Consider the following 20,572-nt stretch of genomic DNA (forward strand, 5'->3'; position numbering starts at 1 on the left):
TGTTTAGCAGCCTCCTGTGCCACCGTATCGAAGGTCTTCTGAAAATCCAAGTAAACAACATCCACAGACTCTATCCTGCTTGTTGCCTCCTCGAAAAACTCCCAACAGATTTGTCAGGCATAGTGACACCAATAAAATTTAAACGGGGAATAAATGTTATGTTTTGATGCATATTTTGCTCTATCTCAAGGCCTTAGTCCAGATAAACATGAAGGAAGTGGAGGCTACGGGTGCTTTGGCGAACAATAGGGCGACAGCTGATCCTGGACTTTGTCCACTTCCCTATTCGATATATACCCCCTGATTGTGCAAAGCCCATCCATCTCGGCTCTGCTTATATTCTGCAAACCTGCTGTCACGGGGTGGGAGGATTCTGAAGATCAATATTCCGTTGTGTTTCCTTCGTCTCTCTCTAAATAAGCCCTTATCCCATGACCCTGACACCTAACATTGCAAAATGAATACTCGCTGGAGTTTAGGAGAATGAGGGGGGAACCTCATTGAAACATACAGAATTGTGAAAGGCTTGGATAGAGTGGATGTGGAGAGGATGTTTCCACTAGTGGGACATTCTAGGACTAGAGGTCATAGCCTCAGAATTAAAGGACGTTCTTTTAGGAAGGAGATGAGGAATTTCTTTAGTCAGGATGGTGAATCCGTGGAATTCTTTGCCACATATGTAGGTTAATTGGCTGGGTAAATGTAAAAAAAAAAAAAAAATTGTCCCTAGTGGGTGTAGGATAGTGTTAATGTACGGGGATCGTTGGGCGGCACGGACTTGATGGGCCGAAAAGGCCTGTTTCCGGCTGTATATATATGATATGATATGATATGAGAAGGCTGTGCAGGCAAAGTCAGTGGATATATTTCAGGCAGAGATAGGTAGATTTTTGGTTAGTATGGGTGCCATAGGTTATGGGGAGAAGGCAGGAGAATGGAGTTAGGAGGGAGAGATAGAGCAGCTACGATTGAATGGTGGAGTAGATTTGATGGGCCGAATGGCCTAATTCTACTCCTATCACTTATGACCTTGTGAATAGAACTCAGCCTATTCGGTCCCTCAGATTGCGGCTATCCCCTGGTTGTAGTTCGCCGGCCGCCCTGCGGTTGGCGGTGTTGCGCTCTGCCTGGCGGCGGCGGGGGCGGGTCGATGGCGGCCGGTGGCGGGGGCGGGTCGATGGCGGCCGGCGGCGGGGGCGGGTCGATGGCGGCCGGCGGCGGGGGCGGATCGATGGCGGCCGGCGGCGGGGGCGGGTCGATGGCGGCCGGCGGCGGGGGCGGGTCGATGGCGGCCGGCGGCGGGGGCGGATCGATGGCGGCCGGCGGCGGGGGCGGGTCGATGGCGGCCGGCGGCGGGGGCGGGTCGATGGCGGCCGGTGGCGGCAGGTTGATGGCGGCCGGCGGGCCGGCCTGGCCGCGGATCGTCCTCTTCGGAGACTCCATCACTCAGGTAGAGCGGGCAAGCGGGCCGGGGTGAGGAGACGCCTCTCCCACAGCTCCGGGGCCTGATGCCGGGGCGGCGGCGGCGGCGGTGGCGGTGCCGTTACCGGTGAGCGGAGCCCGGGGGCGGTGGTGGTCGGGATGTTGGTAGTGGTCGGGGGGGTGGTGGTGGTCGTCGTGATGGTGATGGCGGTCGGTGGTAGTGGTCGGGGTGGTGGTGGTCGTGATGGCGATGGCGGTCGGTGGTTGGGGTGGTGGTCGTGGCAGCTGGCGGCCCGGTGTCTAAGGAACAACACGGGCCTGTGGAGCAGAGTCGGGGGGTTGAATAGGATCAAGCCACAGCAGAAGGGGAAAGAGTCAGACTCTTCTAATCCACCCAATGAGTCTCTGAGACAATCCCATTTGGCACAATTGGTCAAGTCAAGTCAATTTTATTTGTATAGCACATTTAAAAACACCCCATCCATATATCTTTCCAATGCAAGCACCTGTCCACATGTCTTTCAAATGTTTCCAGTAACGGGAGAGTCTAGGACCAGAGGGCAGCTCCAGAATAAATGGACGTGTGTGTAAGAAGGAACTGCAGGTGCTGGTTTACACCGAAAATGGACACACAAAGCTGGAGTAACTCAGCGGGACAGGCAGCGTCTCTGGAGAGAAGGAATGGGCGACCTTTCTTCAGTTTGAGAGTCGGTGGAGAGGGGAACTAGAGAAATAGACGATGAAATAGAGAGATAAAGAACAATGGATGAAAGATATGCAAAAAAGTAACGATGATAAAGGAAACAGGTCATTGTTAGCTGTTTGTAGGGTGAAAATGAGAAGCTAGTGCGACTTGGGTGGGTGATGGATAGAGAGAGAGGGTATGCTGGGGCTACCTTCCTGAAGTGAGAGAAATCAATATTCATATCCAAAATGTTGGAGTAACTCAGCAGGTCAGGCAGCATCTCAGGAGAGATGCTGCCTGACCTGCTGAGTTACTCCAGCATTTTGTGAATAAATCGATTTGTACCAGCATCTGCAGTTATTTTCTTATACTCAATATTCATACCACTGGGCTGTAAGCTGCCCAAGCGAAATACGAGATGCTGTTCCGCCAATTTGTGTTTAGCCTCACTCTGACAATGGAGAAGACCCAGGACAGAAAGGCCTGTGAAGGAATGGGAAGGAGAATTAAAGTGTTCAGCAACCGGGAGATCAGGTAGGTTCAGGCAGGCTGAGCGAAGGTGTTCAGCGAAACGATCGCCCAGTCTGCGTTTGGTCCTGCCGATGTATAAAAGTCCACATCTTGAACAACAGATACAGTGCATGAGGTTGGAGGAAGTGCATGTGAACCTCTGCCTAACCTGAAAGGACTCTCGGGTCCCTGGACAGAGTCGAGGGAGGAGGTTTTGGGACAGGTATTGCATCTTCTGCAGTTGCAGGGGAAAGTACCTGGAGAGGGGGTGGTGTGAGTGGAAAGGGATGAATTAGCCAGGGAGTTGCGGAGGGAACGGTCTCTACAGAAGGCGGATGGGAGTAGAGATGGGAAAATGTGGCTAGTGGTGGGATCCCGTTGGAGGTGGCGGAAATTTCGGAGGATTATATGTTGTTTGTGACGGCTGAATGGACGTATCTTTAGAATGGAGATGAGGAGGTATTTCTTTAGCCAGAAGGTGGTGAATGTGTGGAATTCATTGCCACAGACGGCTGGAGAGGCCATCATTGAGTATTTTTAAAGTGGAGATTGATAGGTTCTTGATTAGTATGAGTTTCAAAGGTTAAAGGCGAAGGCTGGAGATTGGGGTTAAGAGGGAAAAATGGATCAGCCATGATCGAATGGTGTAGCAGACCCGATGGGCTGACTAGCCTAATTTTGCTCCGATGTCTTATGAACTTATGAAATGTTGTTGTTTAATTTATTATTGTCACGTGTACCAAAGTACACGGAAAAGCTTTTTTGTTGCGTGCAATCCAGGCAGTGAAAAGACTACATGATTACATGTCTTGAGAACAGTCAGTATTCCAGTTGAAGAGGTGCTGAAGGTCCTGACGTGTATGAAGGTAAACAAATCTCCCGGACCAGATCAAATGTATCCGAGGACACTGTGGGAAACTAGAGAGGACATTTTGGAAGTCCTGGCTGAAATTTACGAGTCCTAAATACAGGAGAGGTGCCAGAAGACTGTGGCAAATGTTGTGGCTCCTGAGAGGGTTGCTTCTCAAACTGGAGCTGAGGGAACAGTAGGCAGGTCTTTTATATATAAAGAAATCAAATAAGCATGAAAGTTAATAGAAAATCTGGAGAACGGTGAGAGTTAGTTGGACTAGGGAGAATATGTAGGAGAGGTTGGCCTGGTAGAGGCGAAACAGGTGGAGAAAGCAGGGACAGCTGATTGAATCGGTTTCACTGACAGACATAGTAAGAGCTTGTATTTGTTGTTAGCGGTGAAGTAGTGACAAAGTTATAAAAATTTAAAAGAAAAGATTAGCTTTTAAAAAAAATTATTGATGATGATCATCATCATTATCATCAACTTTAAAAGACTTGCATTTATATGGTACCTTTGGCAGGCACAATTCTTACCATACAACTATACGCATGACAAGCTCCCATGAAGAGTATGGCAATATAACTTCTTCAACTAATTTCATGGGAATGGTTATGTCCACCTTGATTTTGTGTATTCTGCCTTGCAAACCAGAATAGCAGAGATGTCACCCATATGTGCTTGGAATATCTGCCTATGGTAAGGGTTTTTTGGCATAACTGGAAAGTGTCATTTTGTCCTGTGCATAGCAGCTGTCTGCAAGTGACCCGCCTCATGGCAGCTCCCAACATCCCTATTCCCCTTTTCATTGTTAGCCCACTACCCTTTTAAAACTGTGGATCCTGCATTATTCATTGCTTCATTGCTATCCATGTTTGAATAATCAATCCTCTGTAAAATAAACAATACATTGTATATTAACCTGGAAATATATATCCCAGGCATTTAGCATACATTAGCAACATCAAATCAAATAAAGTGATAAATGAGATAAGTGAAAGATTGACTTAAAGAAGTCAATTTTTGGATCTTGAAGGAAGAGAGGGAGGTGTCAAGGGATTTGAATATGGATAGGGCATTCTCAGTGTGGAGGGTTCCTGTGACCTTGTGCAACTGCTGGTCCTACAAATCAGGGCTGTTGATTCAGTCTGAAAGACGCATGAAGCATGATGTTGCTGAGGGTGTAATGGCCTACATACCAACGACACCCATTCCATCTCTCCTGAGAAGCTGCCTGACCCGCTGAGTTACTCCAGCTTTTTGTGATACCAAATAACATGGTATTTGTCTTTTACGGAAATGGGGTAATTTTATAAGGCCATCCATATCTTGCTCACAGTAACCTGTATATAAAGGAGAGTATGTGCTGCATTGATGATTTTCAGGCTTAGTTTACATTTCTTTAGCTGATGTGTGACATTTAGAACTCGTGGTGCCAGGGTCCAAGAGGTCATAATTACGTCATAAGTAATAAGAGCAGAATTAGGCCATTCGGCCCATCAAGTCTACTCCACCATTCAATCATGGCTGATCTATCTCTCCCTCCTAACCCCATTCTCCTGCCTTCAGCCCCATAACCCCCGACACTCGTACTAATCAAGAATCTATCTCTGCTTTAAAAATATCCATTGAATTGGCCTCGAAGTGGCTACTGGACATTATCATGTTGGAGGGTAAGCAGCCAGAAGTATTGCACGGTTGGCACAAATGACATTGGTAGGAAAAAGGATTAAGTTCTGCAGAGAGTTAAGCAAAAGATTAAAAAGCTGGACCTTGAGGAAAGTACTCCTGGTGTTTGTGCGAATACGAATAGGAAAATCGGATGGCTTAATGCATGGCTGAGCGATAGGATTGCTTAATGCATGGCTGAGGAGTTGGTGCAACTTTTCTAGGGCAGAGATGATCTTTATAAGAGCGACAGGTTGCACCTGAGTGGAGGAAGACCAATATCCTTGCACAGAGGTTTGCTCGTGCTATATGGGAGGGTTTAAACCTGAGTGGCATGTGGATGGGAACTAGAGTAGAAGGTCAGCAAATGTAAGAACTGATGGGTGTTAGAGATTAAAACCAATAAATCTCAAAGCAAGGACAGGCAGGGAGAGGTAAAGGAATATAGTAAAACTGATGGGATGAAGTATGTTAATTTTAACGGAAGATTATCGTGGGTAAAACAGACGAACTTAGAGCTGTATCTGTGCTTAGAAATATGATGATGTGGCCATTACGGAGAGTTGGTTGGGGGAGAGGCACACGACAGGCAGCTCAACGTTGCAGGGTTTCAATGTTTGAAACACAGTAGAGAGTGAGGTAAAAGACACAGACTTGCTTTACTAAATCAGGGAGACGGCCACGGCAGCACTGTCTCAGAGGGGAAATACTGGAGGGTTTGTCCACTGAGGCAATATGGGTAGAGATCATAAATAAGAAAGGTGCAATCACTATGGGGTGTGTTATAGGCCCTTCCAATAGCCAGTGGGAGATTGAGGGAGATATGTAGACAGATTAAGGAAAGATCAAAAAACAACAGGGTTGTCACTTTAACCCTCAATATTGACTGGAATTTAGCGAAAAGGGCACTGGGTAGAATGTTAGGTGTATCCAAGATAGTTTCCTGAAACAGTTTGTGAATTATCCAACCTGAGGAGGGACCATATTGAACCAAGTCTGGCCAGGTGTTTCAGTGGAAGAGTATTTTGGGAACATTGATCACAACTGCAGAGGTTTCAAGATAGTTAGAAGGATAAGTCTGGATTTGGGGAAAAGAAGGCACTAAATTAGGGTAAAGCAGATTACTGCGTTAGTAGGCAAGAGCTATTCTGCTTTAGGCAGGAGGGTAAATTGGAACAGTTGTTATTGGGAAGGAATAGGTGATGTTTCAGGTTGAGACCCTTTATCAGTCTGACAAAGGGTTTTGATCCAAAACGTCACCTATTCCTTTTCTCTAGAGATGTTGCCTGACCCGTTGAGTTACTCCAGCATTTTGTGTCCATCTTCTGACATGTGGGAGATGTTTAAAGGCCAGCTGATCAGAGTTCAGGACCGGTATCTCCTAGTAAGCAGGAAGGATAAGGGTGGCAAAGTAAGGGGACCTTGGATAACCAAAGCGGTTGTAAATTTGGTCAAAAAGAAATAGGAAGTGTGAGGTTTAGAAAGATGGAATCAGACAGGGCCTTTGAGGAATATAAAGCAAGCAGAAAATAATTAGAATGAGGCAATTTAAAAGACCAAAAGGAGCCATGAAATGTCATTGGCAAGTCAGATTAAAGAAAATCTCACGGCTTTTTATACACAATGGAGAAAGGTGATTGCTCAAGGATAAAGGAGGGAATTTAAATCAGGGGAAGTAGGCGAGGTACTAAATGAGTACTTTGGAAAGAGCATAGGGGACAGTGAGATATGTGTAGAGAATGCTAATATGCAAGAGGTGTCGGAAAAAAATGCTAATATGCAAGGGCTGCTTGAGATCAAGAAGGAGGAGGTTCTGGGGCTCTTGGACATATAGGTGGATAAATCTCCAGGGCTGATTCAGGCTGATCTAGAAGATTGAGATTCATGGGATCCACAATGACGTAGTTGCTTGGATTCAGAACTGACTTATTCATAGAAGACAGAAATTTGTGATGGGTGTATTCTGGCTTGAACTCTGTGACCTGTGAAGTTCTGTAGGGACCTGTGCTGTGACCTCTGTTGTTTGTGATCTATGTATGTATATGTTTGTATATATATGGTCTATATATGTGTGTATATATATATATATATATATATAAATGACTTGCATGTAAGTGTAGGTGAGTTGGATAGTAAATTTGCAGACTACACAAATTGCTGGAGTTGTGGATAGTAAGGAAGGCTGTTAAAGTCATGGGATTTAGATCAATGACAGAAATGGGTGCACAAGTAGATAGAATGGTTAAAAAGGTGTATGGTATGCTTGCCTTCATTGGTCATGCTACAGCTTCACAGATCTCACTGCCCTCCATGCTCTTTTCCCAGTTATTTACAATATACATTAATGACTGAGATGAAGGGATTAAAAGTAACATTAGCAAATTTTTGGATGACACCAAACTGGGTGGTAGTGTGAACTGTGAGGAGGATGCTATGAGGATGCAGGGTGACTTGGACAGGTTGTGTGAGTGGGCAGATGCATGGCAGATGCAGTTTAATGTGGATAAATGTGAGGTTATCCACTTTGGTGGTAAGAACAGGAAGGCAGATTATTATCTGAATGGTGTCAAGTTAGGAAATGCGGAAGTACAAAGAATTCTGGGTGTCCTTGTTCATCAGTCACTTAAAGTTAGCATGCAGGTAGAGCAGGCAGTGAAGAAAGCTAATGGCATGTTGACCTTTATGACAAGAAGAGTTGAGTATAGGAGCAAAGAGGTCCTTCTGCAGTTGTACAGGGCCCTAGTGAGACCGCACCTGGAGTACTGTGTAGTTTTGGTCTCCAAATTTGAGGAAGGATATTCTTGCTATTGAGGGCATGCAGCGTAGGTTCACTAGGTTAATTCCCGGAATGGCGGGACTGTCGTATGTTGAAAGACTGGAGATACTAGGCTTGTATACGCTGGAATTTAGAAGGATGAGAGGGGGATCTTATTGAAACATATAAGATTATTAAGGGATTGGACACGTTAGAGGCAGGAAGCAAGTTTCCCGATGTTGAGGGAGTCCAGAACCAGGGGCCACAGTTTAAGAATAAGGGGTAGGCTATTTAGAACGAAGATGAGGAAAAACTTTTTCAGTCAGAGAGTTGTAAATCTGTGGAATTCTCTGCCTCAGAAGGCAGTGGAGGCCAATTCTCTGGATGCTTTCGAGAGAGAGCTAGATAGAGCTCTTAAAGATAGCGGAGTCGAGGGATATGGGGAGAAGGCAGGAGCGGGGTATTGATTGTGAATGATCAGGTGGCATACTCCTGCACTTATTGTCTATTGACTTTGGTTAGGCTGCATTAGGACAGTTGTGTGCAGTTCTGGTTGCCCCAAGGCCTTGGAAAGGGTGTAGAAGAGGTTTACCGGAGTAGAGGATATTAGCTGCAACAGAGTTTGGAAAAACTTGGATTGTTTTCTCTAGTGTTGGAGGCTGAGGGGAGACCTGGTAGAAGTGTATACGATTATGAAAATCAGAGTTCAAGTACACAGTCCGAACCTTTTTTCCCCCATGGGGCAAATATCAAAGACCTTAGGGCATAGCTTTATGGTGAGAGTGGCAACGTTTGAAGGAGATACGTGGAGCAAGTTTTTTTTACACAGAGAGTGGTGGGTATTTGGAACTAACTGCCAGGGGAGTTTGTGGAGGCATACGATAGTGGTATTTAAAAGGCTTTGGAGAGGGATATGGATCACATGTAGACAGAGATTAGTTTAACTTGACACCATGCTCGGTGCAGGTGTTGTGGGCCGAAGGCCTTATACCATGCATGTTCTTAAATATTCTACATATCATTCCTGGATATGTTCCTATGCCACACATGTGAGTCGCTCTTAAAAATATCAAGGTTGATTATCCCTTTGCAAATGCAGATTGACTAAGCAGTTCCTGGTGATGGGATCTAGTGACTCTCCTCAAGCTGACAAATCTGTCTTTACCCATTATTCATTGTAAAATCATAGATGAGATTTGCAATACCACAATCCAAAGGCATGATTGTTTAATCTTGAAATACATGGTTATAGAAAATTGTCCCTAGCGTGTGTAGTGTTAATGCACAGGAATTGGTGGGCCGAAGGGCCTGTTTCCGTGCTGTATCTCTAAACTAAAATAAACACAAGGTTGGAACCTAGTAATTAATAAAAATGTGTTTATCTTCCAATATTTTTGTGCTCACCGAAGGAAGAAGATAAAGAAAATAGAGAGGTTTGATTTCTAGATAAATCTTCCAAGTCCTTCGTTTGACTTGTGTTTTTTTACATTTCCTTCTGTGACAGTGTAGATTTTCTCAACTGTGAGAAAAGATCACCAAGTTACCGTGTTGGCCAGAAGCTATTGTATTGTCTCATTGTTCGTTATAGCTTAGCATGAGGCCAGTATAATGAAGGGAGAAGGAACCCATGTGGAATGTAAGCTGCAACAGTGGCTCTGACACATGAACCAGAGCAGCACCAACTGCTTGTTGCAATGCAGCATGCACGTAATGGAATCAAAGTTGTTCAGACTGAAGCTACTGGGCTGTTGTGCAAGCTCCCTCGGTACAGGGCATCAGTGATTCCGGGACAGCCTGCTGAATAGTGCAGACATGCAAATAGATTTTTTTTTTTCAAAAGGTCAATTTAAAATTAGTTGAGAGATCAAAACCAAAATAGTTTCAACTGGCAAAGGGCATACCTCCGATTGTCTAAACGTTGATTTTATCCATCTTGGTTGAAGACTGGATGGATATGGCGATGAATCATGCAAAGATTAGATGCTGTTAACACTTTTACTCTTTCTAGTGAGTGGCAGAATTTAGTGGAGCATGTGATAAGTCAGTGCATGAACCAGGGATCCCAGCAAAATACATTTGAAACCTCTGTTCATTATTAACAAACTTTAGAGTGCACTGTGATGTCGTTGACCAATGCCTGTGGGAATGGCACACACGCAAGATTTCAAGAGGTTTGTTTGGCGTGGATATTGATGTGTTATTACAAGTAGTCATTTTAACAAGGATTGGGTCACTAATTTTGTGTTGATGTTATTGACCCAGTTGTGACAATATTTTGCAGAATTTCTAATCACAGCACCTTCAAACAAGTAAGTTGGTTAGAGGTTTGATCTTATGCAAACAAATGCATTGATTGAACAAAATCCAAATCACTGATTTGTTGAGCCAGACTCCACAAAGTTCCTTGTATTGAAGCTGGTCTCGGGAAATGGTCTGAGGAAGGAGCTCAACCCAAAACGTCACCTATTCCTTTTCTCCTGAGATGCTGTCTGACCCGCTGAGTTACTCCAGCTTTTTGTGTCTATTAATGGTTCTCAGGCTGTTGGTCACATTTGTTTGAAAGCCATTGGTCAGAACAGGCTCAATGGTATTTTATTGTCACCTGTATCGCAATACAGTGGAATTCATTTTTTGTATACAGTTCTTAAGATACTTAAGGGCTTAGATACATCTCAGGTACAGTACAAGTGCATAGCAGTAGTACACTGAGACAGCATACAGTTGCCAGATTTGGCACCATTTTCAAGTCCCAGTTGTTGTTAGGTGCTCCACTGCTTCACGCAGCTGCAGTGGAGGACCTAACAGTCCATGCGCTCGACACCCGACCCAGCCGAGCCTCAGGCTGCTGCTGGGCCTCCAGTGGCCCACTCCACCATCGCGGTGCAGCGCACTGCCACTGGAAGCCGGTCTGTTTACTGGCCCTCTGTTCTGATTCCCTCCTCTCCGGTCCACGAGGTGAGCAGGGGCCGGGCTCGGCCACTTCCACGGCAGCGAGCCGGGCCTGTTTTGTCGGATATGGCCGTGGCACCTCAGGGCCTTAATTTCAAGAAGGTTTGGGTACAGCATCAGGAAAGTCTTGCTGTAGTTATGCAGGGCCTTGGTGAGACCATTAATTCAGCATTATGTGCAACGTTGCCTCCTTATCTGAGGAAGGACATTCGTGCTTTGGACTGACAAAGAAGAATGTTCCTAATAGTGGGGTAATCAAGAACCAGAAATCACAGCCTAAGAATATTGAGCATGCAATTTAGAACTGGGATAAGAATGGCAACATCCACAAAAAACAGTTGAAGCCAAATCATTTAATATATTCAACAAGCAGCTAGATATCATAATTGTCAAGGAGGTCCAGGGATAAGGAGGGAAATCAGGATTTTGGCACTGAGCCTGGATGATCAGCCTTCATTTAATAGCCAAGCAGGCTCAAAAGGTCGCACGTTGTTTTAATTGAAACCTCGGCTCCATCTCCTTTATGGGGCATTTCAGCAAAGATACAAAGCTCCTGAATGAGGATAGACAAAAAATGCTGGAGGAACAGCAGGTCAGGCAGTATCTCTGGAGAGAAGGAATGGGTGACGTTTCGGGTCGAGACCCCTCATCAGACTGATGTCAGGGGAGGGGGCCGGGACAAAGATAGGATGTAGTAGGAGACAGGAAGACTAGAGGGAGAACTGGGAAGGGGGAGGGGATAGAGAGCGAAAGAGGAACTATCTGAAGTTAGAGAAGTTAATGTTCATACCGCTGGGTGGGTAAACTGCCCGTGAAATATGAGATGGTGTTCCTCTAATTTGCGCTGGGCCTCACTCTGACAATGGTGGAGGCCCAGGACAGAAAGGTCAGATTGGGAATAGGAGGGGGAGTTGAAGTGCTGAGCCACCGGGAGATCAGGTTGGTTAAGGCGGACTGAGTGGAGGTGTTGAGCAAAACGATCGCCGAGCCTGCGCTTGGTCTCACTGAAGTAGAGAAGTTGACATGTGGGAGCAGCTGATACAACAGATGAGGTTAGGGGAGGTGCAGGTTGAACCTCTGCCGCACCTGGAAAGACTGTTTGGCCCGCTGAGTTACTCCAGCATTTTTTGTCTACCTTCGATTTATACCAGCATCTGCATTTTTTTTCCTATGGCTCCTGAATTAAATGTGACTTTCACAGGAAGAGGTAAAAATTTGGCATGCAGATTTACTGAGATGATGGCACTGATATGATGCAGAAAATTGGGAACAAAAGTTGAACATGTTTTTACTCTCAGGGTTCTTTTGGGAATGGAGGATGGGGTGCTGCAATTGCAAACAAGCTTGTTAGGTAAGTTTAAATTGTCTACACTTATTACAATATTTGCAATGGGGTTGCCAAATTAGGCATGATGGCAGTGGAATTGCTATTATAAAATTGCAGTCTACCAGAGTACAATTTTTTTTTAAACAAATGAAGTGGCAGCAGACACCCGTTCATCAAAGTAATTTTGCAGAATCCTGTTCAATGGATCTTACTTTATTTCTTAACTAACAGACAGCAACGCTGATAGTGAAATATTCTTTGATCCAGTCTTCAGTTTCGAGTTTTCCACTCCCTATAAATAGGATTGGAGATATTTTTTCAACTCAGGAGAGAATTTTAGCAGCTGAAGCATCGTTGTTGTGCAGGATGTTCCAAATCCTGGTGCAGAGGAAAAATTGTTGGAAAGGAATTAACAGCTGGAACAGAAAGATGCAGCGGGAAAAAATTCTTTAGTATGTGTTTGAAAATGAAGTCAGAAGGTGGTGGAGAGACAGTGCATCAATGGGTAATGGGGAATGCAGTGGCACAGCAGACAGTGCCCCTGGGTCCCGCGTTCAATCTTGACTTCAGGTGCTGGTGGTGTGGAGTTTGCACGTTCTTCCTGTGACCGCGTGGGTTTCTCGGGTGCTCAGATTTCTTCACACATCCCAACGACATGCATCACGGTAGGTTAATTGGCTGCTGTAAATTATCCCTAGAGTGTGACCTGGCAGGGGAGTTGCTGAGAATGTGTGGAGAATAGAAAGTGATCAGTGTAAATGGGTGGTTGGCAATAAAGTGGACCGAAGAACCTGTTTGTGCTGGAACTCTAAGTAGGATCAAAAGAGTGCAGGTTGGAACTGGCTTGAGAATGTTAAGGAAGAATGATGTTCTGTTATGGAGAAATATGTTGGTAATGGAATTAACTTAAAAATGTTAGAGTTGGCAGATACTGATAAGGATAAAAGTAATGGAAGGGAGTCAGGATAAGGGCAGGATTCCAAAGCAAGTTAGTTTCCGGAGAGGGGAAATGGGGAGATCAAATAGGAAAGTATTACAGCACTGAACCCTGACAGAACATGCCAGCAAATTATGCACTTTAAGGATGAGAAGACAAGAAGTTTGCATTCTGAATGAAAATGCGTCATTTACACACCAACTATTTTTCATGTTCTTATTCACAAAATTATAATCGCATTTGTTGTAGGAAGTGTGATGTGCTGAATCGTGGTTTGTCAGGATACAACACAAAATGGGCCCGGACTGTTCTGCCAAAGATTATTACTCAACCTACTGACCAAGGATTTATTGCCGCTGTTGTAGTCTTTTTTGGAGCAAACGACTCTGCTTTGAAAGGTAAGCACCGCACACATTACCTCTGCTCTCAAGCTTTAAACGTCTGCCTCTTTTGAAAATGATTCACATATAAATCTGGAGTCAAACAAGTCTCGTGTAAGGTTCTGAGCACATTTCACAGGCTGTGCTGCCAACTGCTCTCAGGTGTGGGGTGGGTACAAGCAGGCTCGCCGTTCACAGGCATGTGAATTTTCCGCGTTTTTTGCATGGTTTCTACGTTGCCAAATAAACGGAGAAATCGGATCGAAAAAAAGAGGGGAAAAAACGATGTATAGACTTGTAATGAAAACTAGGCTCCGCGAGAAATCCTCCCGTGCCCTGGAAGTCTCCCCGGAAATCTGGCACCTAGGCTAGGCAAGGCAGCCAATCTCATCGGGACTTCCACGGCCGTACGGTCCTTGAAAGCTCACTTTTTATGATAAAAGTATCAATTCATGCAATGTGGCGTTTATTCATCGTTTATAATGCATATTTTTATTAAAAGTCGGGAAACATTGTTAGACATGTTTGGCTTTGTCGCCAATTTTCCCCTCCTCACCCCGGGGCTTCTGAACAACAACTACAACACTTGTGTTTGTTCCCATTTCGCTGTGCGAGAGGGAGACGGGGCCGGGAAAGAGAGTGGAGGAGCGGCGCAGATCTCGCTGGCTCTGGGAGAGAGGGAGGGCAGCCCCTGCAAGTGGCGGCGCTCCTTCACCGGACCCTCTGACACCCTCCCCCTCCCCGCGCTCCCTCTCTCTACCCCGGACTCTCTCTTCCCCCCAACGACATCTCCTCCGGCCCTGTCTCCCTCTAGCGCAGCGAAATAACAATAAACACAAGTGTTGTGGTTGTTGTTCAGAAGCCCCGCATCCCCGGGGTGAGTGGCGGCGATGAGGGAAGTTTGCAAGGGGGGCACTGCGATCTCTCGCCTAGTCCCGGCTCTGGGTCGGTGGCGATCCGCTCTCCGGTGAACCTTCGCCAGCAGTTTCTGCCTCCAGTCTCCGCCGCCCACGGCTTCGGCACAAGTTAAAGGGTCGGGGAGAGTTGAGGGGAAGTTGCCGCATAAAGCAAAATCTATTCCCATAGCCGGCCTCCTTGGCCTGCTGGATAAACCAGCAAAGCTCTGCAACCAAGAGTGCCAGAAAAACAGTGGTGGAACTGTAATGAGTAAATACTAAATTTAAGTGCAAGATTATAAAACTAACTTAATTAAGGCGGTTAAAATATAAAACACAGCAGAAAAGCCAATTACCACCTTTTTGGGCTGATTATCAATTAATGCGCGAATTTACTTCAAAATGTTATTAGTATACAGTGACATATTCACATTATTTTGTAACGTCTGTTTTTACTTTGAAATGCACTAAAAGAGAACTGGTAATTTTGTACATTTTCAAAAATTGTTCAATGTTTTCACCCCTGTTGTACACAAGCGCTCGGCTCTTTTCCTTTTTTTTTTACCTCGCTCACATGCCTGTGTTCATTAACCATCGCACCGTGGCATAGGAAGGAGAAAATTATCAACAGTATTAGTCCAGAAGGCAGTGCAGTGACACCTGCAGCAAACTATCTGTATGGGAAGAAAGAAAAGATCTGAGATGGACTCCCTTAGGAATTCTTGCATTGGGAATATTTAAATATAAATTTAGACATGGGGAGGGAGAAAAAAAATCAGCCAGTGACACTGAAATGCAAATATGAAAGCTCGACTAGGGAACAAACTTTTCCACCACTGAGCAGGAATAGATCTGGGATTTTCCTAAATAAGCTAGTCATTGGAATCAACCATAACAGATGGAGGATGTTAGTCTTAAGTGTGTCCATATTATAAAACCTCTCCTATCTCCTTAAACTGATTAACAATGCCTTACACAATTCAAGGATGTTCACTGCACTTGAACGTATTAAGATGAGGAGCTTGTCAATGATCACCTATTAAGAAATAATTGTTGGCCCAAGAATTTGACTGTTTTTTTTAGTGTCTCTTTATGACTAGTTACAAAAATCGTTTCATTAAACAGGATATAGATTGTCATTGGTGAAAGAAAGGAAGGAGAAAAAGTGATAAATTGTTAGAACAAATGTAATCTGTATTCTAAACACAAATGTAAAGGTAGTGAAAAAAATGATATCTATCTTGAGAAACCAGATTTGAAGATAAATTCTCATAAGTCTGAATTTGGCCAAATACAAATGTTTAAAATGACAGATGATTAATTGAATGGAATGTAGAAAGTCTTCACTTGTGGAGAAGTATAACTTGGAACCATCACTGTCAGATCATATCACTGTCAAACGTCGCCCATTCCTTCTCTCCTGGGATGCTGCCTGACCTGCTGAGTTACTCCAGCATTTTGTGAATAAATACCTTCGATTTGTACCAGTATCTGCAGTTATTTTCTTACATCACTGTCAGATGATCAACAAGCAATCTAATAGAATAGCTTTCTTTACCTGTCAAGAATGTGCAAGTTGCTAGTGTAGAGAGTGGTTTAAGTCATTAGTAAAGATAAGTGGGTTTGCAATTAGCATAATTGTGGAATCTGGTCACTATGAATGAATGGCCAATGGTAGACGGAAATGGTTTTAATTGGTTTAGAAGCAGTCATTGGAGAGAATCATTATATAAGCTGCATCCTATACATTTATCACTACTGCACCACTTTGTGTAACTTGTCCTTTCTGGCTTGTGACCAGATGTCAACCCGGTGCAGCACATTCCTCTGCCTGAATATGCTGAAAATCTGAAACATATAATCCAGTACCTGAAATCTATCGGCATTTGTGAAGAAAAGGTGATCATGATAACATCGCCTCCGCTAGATGAGTCAGCCTGGGAAAAGACATGCATTGCCAAAGGTAACAACAACACGCAATCTAAATAAATCAAATCAATTAAATGTTGAAAGTTAGTTAGAGCCCAATGATTAAATTATTTAAATCTACTTTTCATTCTGTTGAGCAAGAGAGTCCAATCTCCTGCAGCTGACTTCCACTATATAAATATTGTTTTGATTTCTATCTTAAACAGTGCGTAAGATTTTTGTTTCACTTAGTATGTGGCATGGGGTATAACAGCATTGTCGTTGTTACTGGACGGACACAATTGATGCACAGATATGAGTGAGACTCACCATGGCAGCTGGGAAATTAAGTAGATGTGAAATGTAATATAAATAATAACCATGAAATTACCAAAATGTTGTCAACAAAACTATGATTCCTTAACATCTTTCAGCGAAGGTAATCTGTCATCTTTTCCCCTTCTGCACTTTGAGTGAAACAGAAATGGAAAGCTCTGTACTCTGTTACATTTCATGAACAAATATGAAAAATAAGTGGTTAAATCTTCACCATTACATTTTTCTCTCAAACAATTATATCACCTGAATATTGGAAATTTACTTTTCTGCGTCTACCCCCCTCTCCCACTCTCAATCTTGCCAACCATCCAACATCAATTCCTGGTAATGGTCTGTCTATATTAATGTCACTTCTAAATAGCATGCATGGTAGCTCCTCCCCTTAATATTCCATTCTATATTTCTCTAACTTTGAGCCCCACACAGGGGCAAAAACCATTACAGTTAGAGGAGATCAGGAGTGTGCCAGCAGACACCTTGCTATCTGCGTCTCTCCCAATATCTGTAGAACTGAAGCACTACCATCGCTATCTGATACCTACTGCGCCACTGCTCTTAGTTTACAAGGCAGTAACTTCATCAATAGAAAATCTGTAGTATAAATTGGCTGAGACACGAATATATTCATTGAAAGTTAAGTCAAATCAGTTTGCAAATTTCATTGACAGCACCTTGATAATAACTTATACAGATTTTAATTATATTCTAATACCATGACAATGTCTATTTTTTGTAGAGTTTGCTTACTGTCTTTACCAGGTAATAAATTGGACAGATGTAATTCAGTAACCAAGGAGTACACGCAGGTCTGTGTCAGGGTAGCATCAGAATGTGGAACTGATGTGCTTGATCTCTGGACTTTGATGCAAAATGGGAATCAGGTAAGAAAAGCCTCATTCATGCTTTATACCTTGAACTTGGACTTCAGGATCAAGGAGCAGTGAATGTAACACTAAGTAATAGTTGTAGTTAAAAAAATTAAACTATGTCCTTCACACTTAACCTTGGCTCTGGTCACTTCAATTTGTAAAACAGAAATTAAAAGGTGTCATGGGGGGGGGGGAGCAAAAGCATGTGCAACCTCTAGGAAACAGACTTTAAATAGATGAATAATATTAGTTCTTGGAGATCATTTTCCATTAATCATTTAGTGGGAAAACACAGCAAAAGCTTTTCACTATAAATCAGTACACGTGACAATAAACTAAACATACTAAGCACCGTGTTCCATTTCTCAAGTTATAAATAACAAAAGATCAAGATCGTCATAAAGAGGCAGAGGAGATTTGTGATACTTGTAGGGTTCATTAATTAGGCCAGCAGAGAGAGATTTTATTCCTTAAACATGGTTTTTGGGAGCTGAGATTGGGTAATGAGGACTTTCCAGGAGCAAACTCCCTTTCTAAAGAAAAACCTGCATATGGTGACACCGTCATAGCTAGAGATAGTGGAAATTATTAAATAATACCTGGTCAACCAAGCTAGGTGACTACACTGCTGTAAGTAGCTGAGGTTGGTTTTATGCGTGCAATTTTATGAACTATAATAATTAAAATTATCAATGAAACCGTAACTGATTTTACTGCAGGAAGTTGCTGTGCAATAAACTATCAGCTGACAGTTATAAACGCTCTTGAGAAAGTTAAAATTCCGACAGTATTGCAGATTATGTCACTTTCTCACAAGTGTGTGCACAACCAATGTCCCCAGAACAGTACGAACAAGCCTGATATAATTATCCTCGTGACTGCCAGGATGTTGAATTAGTAATCGTAGAACACTGCCATTTCAGGTAGTCCAAAAAAAAACTTTTAAAATCACAATATCAAAGCCCAGGAGAGAACAGCAACTGTATGAAGAAAAAGATACAGTAAAATATGACAAAACATGCCTGTCCATCTCAGCTTGTGCAATTTGCCGACTCAATACAACCAATGTTATGTGACCTACATTTTACTTGCATGGTCAACAGATGTCGCGACTGTCTTGTCTATGAATAAATCTTATTCACCACCCATGTAAATTGATTTGCATAACTTAAGTTTTTTTTAATTACATTTACAGAACTTTTCCTCCTATCTTTTGGATGGGCTACATTTATCAGAGAAAGGGAGTACGTTTCTGGAAACACATTTGTGGCCTCTGCTGGAAAAGAGAACAGAAAATCTGCCAATGATTTTCCCACACTGGAGCGATATAGATCAACTAAACAGCCTATTGTTGTAAACTCAACCATGTTAGGATTCGCTGTATTCCTTTACATTAATCCAATTTTTTTTAAAACATGTCGAGCTAGGGGCTAGTCAATAGAATAAAGACAAGTTTTTTTTTTACATAGAGCCTCAGCCATTAGTACAAAGTCATACTAAGGAACCAATGTTACGATGAATTTGAAGAACAGAATATACCATACAATGAGGAATAAGAGTGAAAGATAGTGATCCTAGCCAAAACCAGATTACGTGGGGTTTTTTCCAGGGAAGGTAAAGTAATTCCTATAATTGGGATGGGTGACCAGTGTCTGCAGAGGTACAAAAAGAAGGTTCCAATCACCATACTGACGAAAACCCAAAACAGCAAGAAATAACAAGACCTTGAGAAAAATTGCAGTTTTTTTTTTGTTCTGCTAGAAATATGTAAGCACCAGCTTCCTTTACTCAGGGCATCATGTTTTCCAATGATTCTACTCATATACCCAGTACAGAAAGTATATCAGCTGTTCCCATTGAAAAGCAGTCACTAGTGACTTGGTTCAATTTTCCATTCTTTATCTTGAGATTTGCAAAATCTTCAAAATAAACTGATGCTAATTTAATAAGATCCGAATAGACTTTTGTATTCTTGTGATCTACATGCACTGCTTTAAACTTTGTCAAAGAAAATACTGCTGCAAGTCTTCAGTATTGTGGTTCATATTACAATTCAAATAAACTTTTACATTTTTGATATCAATCCATTATTCAATTATGCCATTTCAACACATTATGATATTGCTGAAACCCAACCAAAAGAATAAAAGCAGATGAAAATCAATCTGCCAGGAGTGTTATTCCAGGATATAAACACATAAAAAGTCAAAAAACAATAAAATCCATCAAATATCCAAAATTTACCCATTTGGGCCCTTGGATGCACTCAATGCAACCTACCCAACATTTACGATCAGAAAGTTTATCAAACCCTGATCACTATCAAAAACATGGGATCAGTCATTACACCACCTGTGAATATAATAAGATTAGAGGCCTACAATTCAGCACAGTAACATACAAGTAATTTGAAAGCATGTTACACACTGAAAAATGGAAGCAATTGTTTGCACATAGGTTGCAGGTTAATCAGTGGCCCAGAATTTCCTGAGTGGCTCACTACCAACTATCCCACCTGGTAGGTGTGCATTTATCTGCAGCAGATCTTCCAGTGGCAAGTTCCTTAATGACACACAGCAGGAAGCCTTCTGGTTGAAAATGGCGCATCATCGTTTGCCTGATAGTTACGACATGGACGGGGTTTTTATCATTGATGGCATTGATAACAATGTTATGTTTGGCAAGCAGTTGTCTCAGACATCAAAACTATTTATATATATAATTAAACACAATCAAGATTTGAAATTAAAACATCCAGAGTTTTACATTAAGTCCAGAAAACATATCAAATGCAAAGGACCTAAAACTTATCTGTCAAATACAGAGGAAAATTATAATGAATGCGAGGAACATCGTAATGAATTAATTTGCTAAATCCAGGTCGGATTCAACCTTGGACAGATTTAAAAAACAGATTCCCCTATGGAAATACCAGGCAATTGCAGGAAACTGCTCCACCCAGAGTCTCCATTAGGAGAGAAACTTCAGAACACTTTCCAGAAATTGCCAGTAATCAGTCTCAGGAAATTTAAGGTGGTGCAGATACTGCCTCAACACCAGTGATCCTGATTCCA

The 20,572-nt window shown here is 42.9% G+C and overlaps 1 protein-coding gene across 3 annotated transcripts; it reads left to right on the forward strand.

The window, feature by feature from the left end:
• The first annotated feature begins 1,331 nt into the window (after nt 1-1,331).
• Nucleotides 1,332-19,518, forward strand: iah1 (isoamyl acetate hydrolyzing esterase 1 (putative)). 3 transcript variants are annotated; one of them, XM_078399242.1, is made up of 6 exons: nt 1,332-1,450; nt 12,141-12,193; nt 13,356-13,504; nt 16,184-16,345; nt 17,389-17,510; nt 18,694-19,518. In XM_078399242.1, exons 1-6 carry the CDS (start codon nt 1,340-1,342, stop codon nt 18,853-18,855), a joined length of 759 nt encoding a protein of 252 aa, XP_078255368.1. In that variant the 5' UTR covers nt 1,332-1,339; the 3' UTR covers nt 18,856-19,518. The 3 variants fall into 3 exon arrangements, with proteins under 3 accessions (XP_078255368.1, XP_078255370.1, XP_078255369.1); XM_078399243.1 differs by lacking the exons at nt 1,332-1,450; nt 12,141-12,193 and adding exons at nt 1,539-1,549; nt 2,552-2,641; XM_078399244.1 differs by lacking the exon at nt 12,141-12,193 and having other exon boundaries at nt 1,359-1,549.
• The last annotated feature ends 1,054 nt before the right edge of the window (nt 19,519-20,572 follow it).

This window comes from Rhinoraja longicauda, chromosome 5, assembly GCF_053455715.1.
Source record: "Rhinoraja longicauda isolate Sanriku21f chromosome 5, sRhiLon1.1, whole genome shotgun sequence".
Lineage (NCBI taxonomy): Eukaryota > Metazoa > Chordata > Chondrichthyes > Rajiformes > Arhynchobatidae > Rhinoraja > Rhinoraja longicauda.

Coding starts and splice junctions, on each gene's coding strand:
- iah1 (XM_078399242.1), top strand. CDS start 1,340: ATGGCGGCCGGCGGCGGGGGCGGGTCGATGGCGGCCGGTGGCGGCAGG. Junction 1,451..12,140: donor TCGGAGACTCCATCACTCAG/GTAGAGCGGGCA, acceptor TTTTACTCTCAG/GGTTCTTTTGGGAATGGAGG. Junction 17,511..18,693: donor TGATGCAAAATGGGAATCAG/GTAAGAAAAGCC, acceptor TTACATTTACAG/AACTTTTCCTCCTATCTTTT.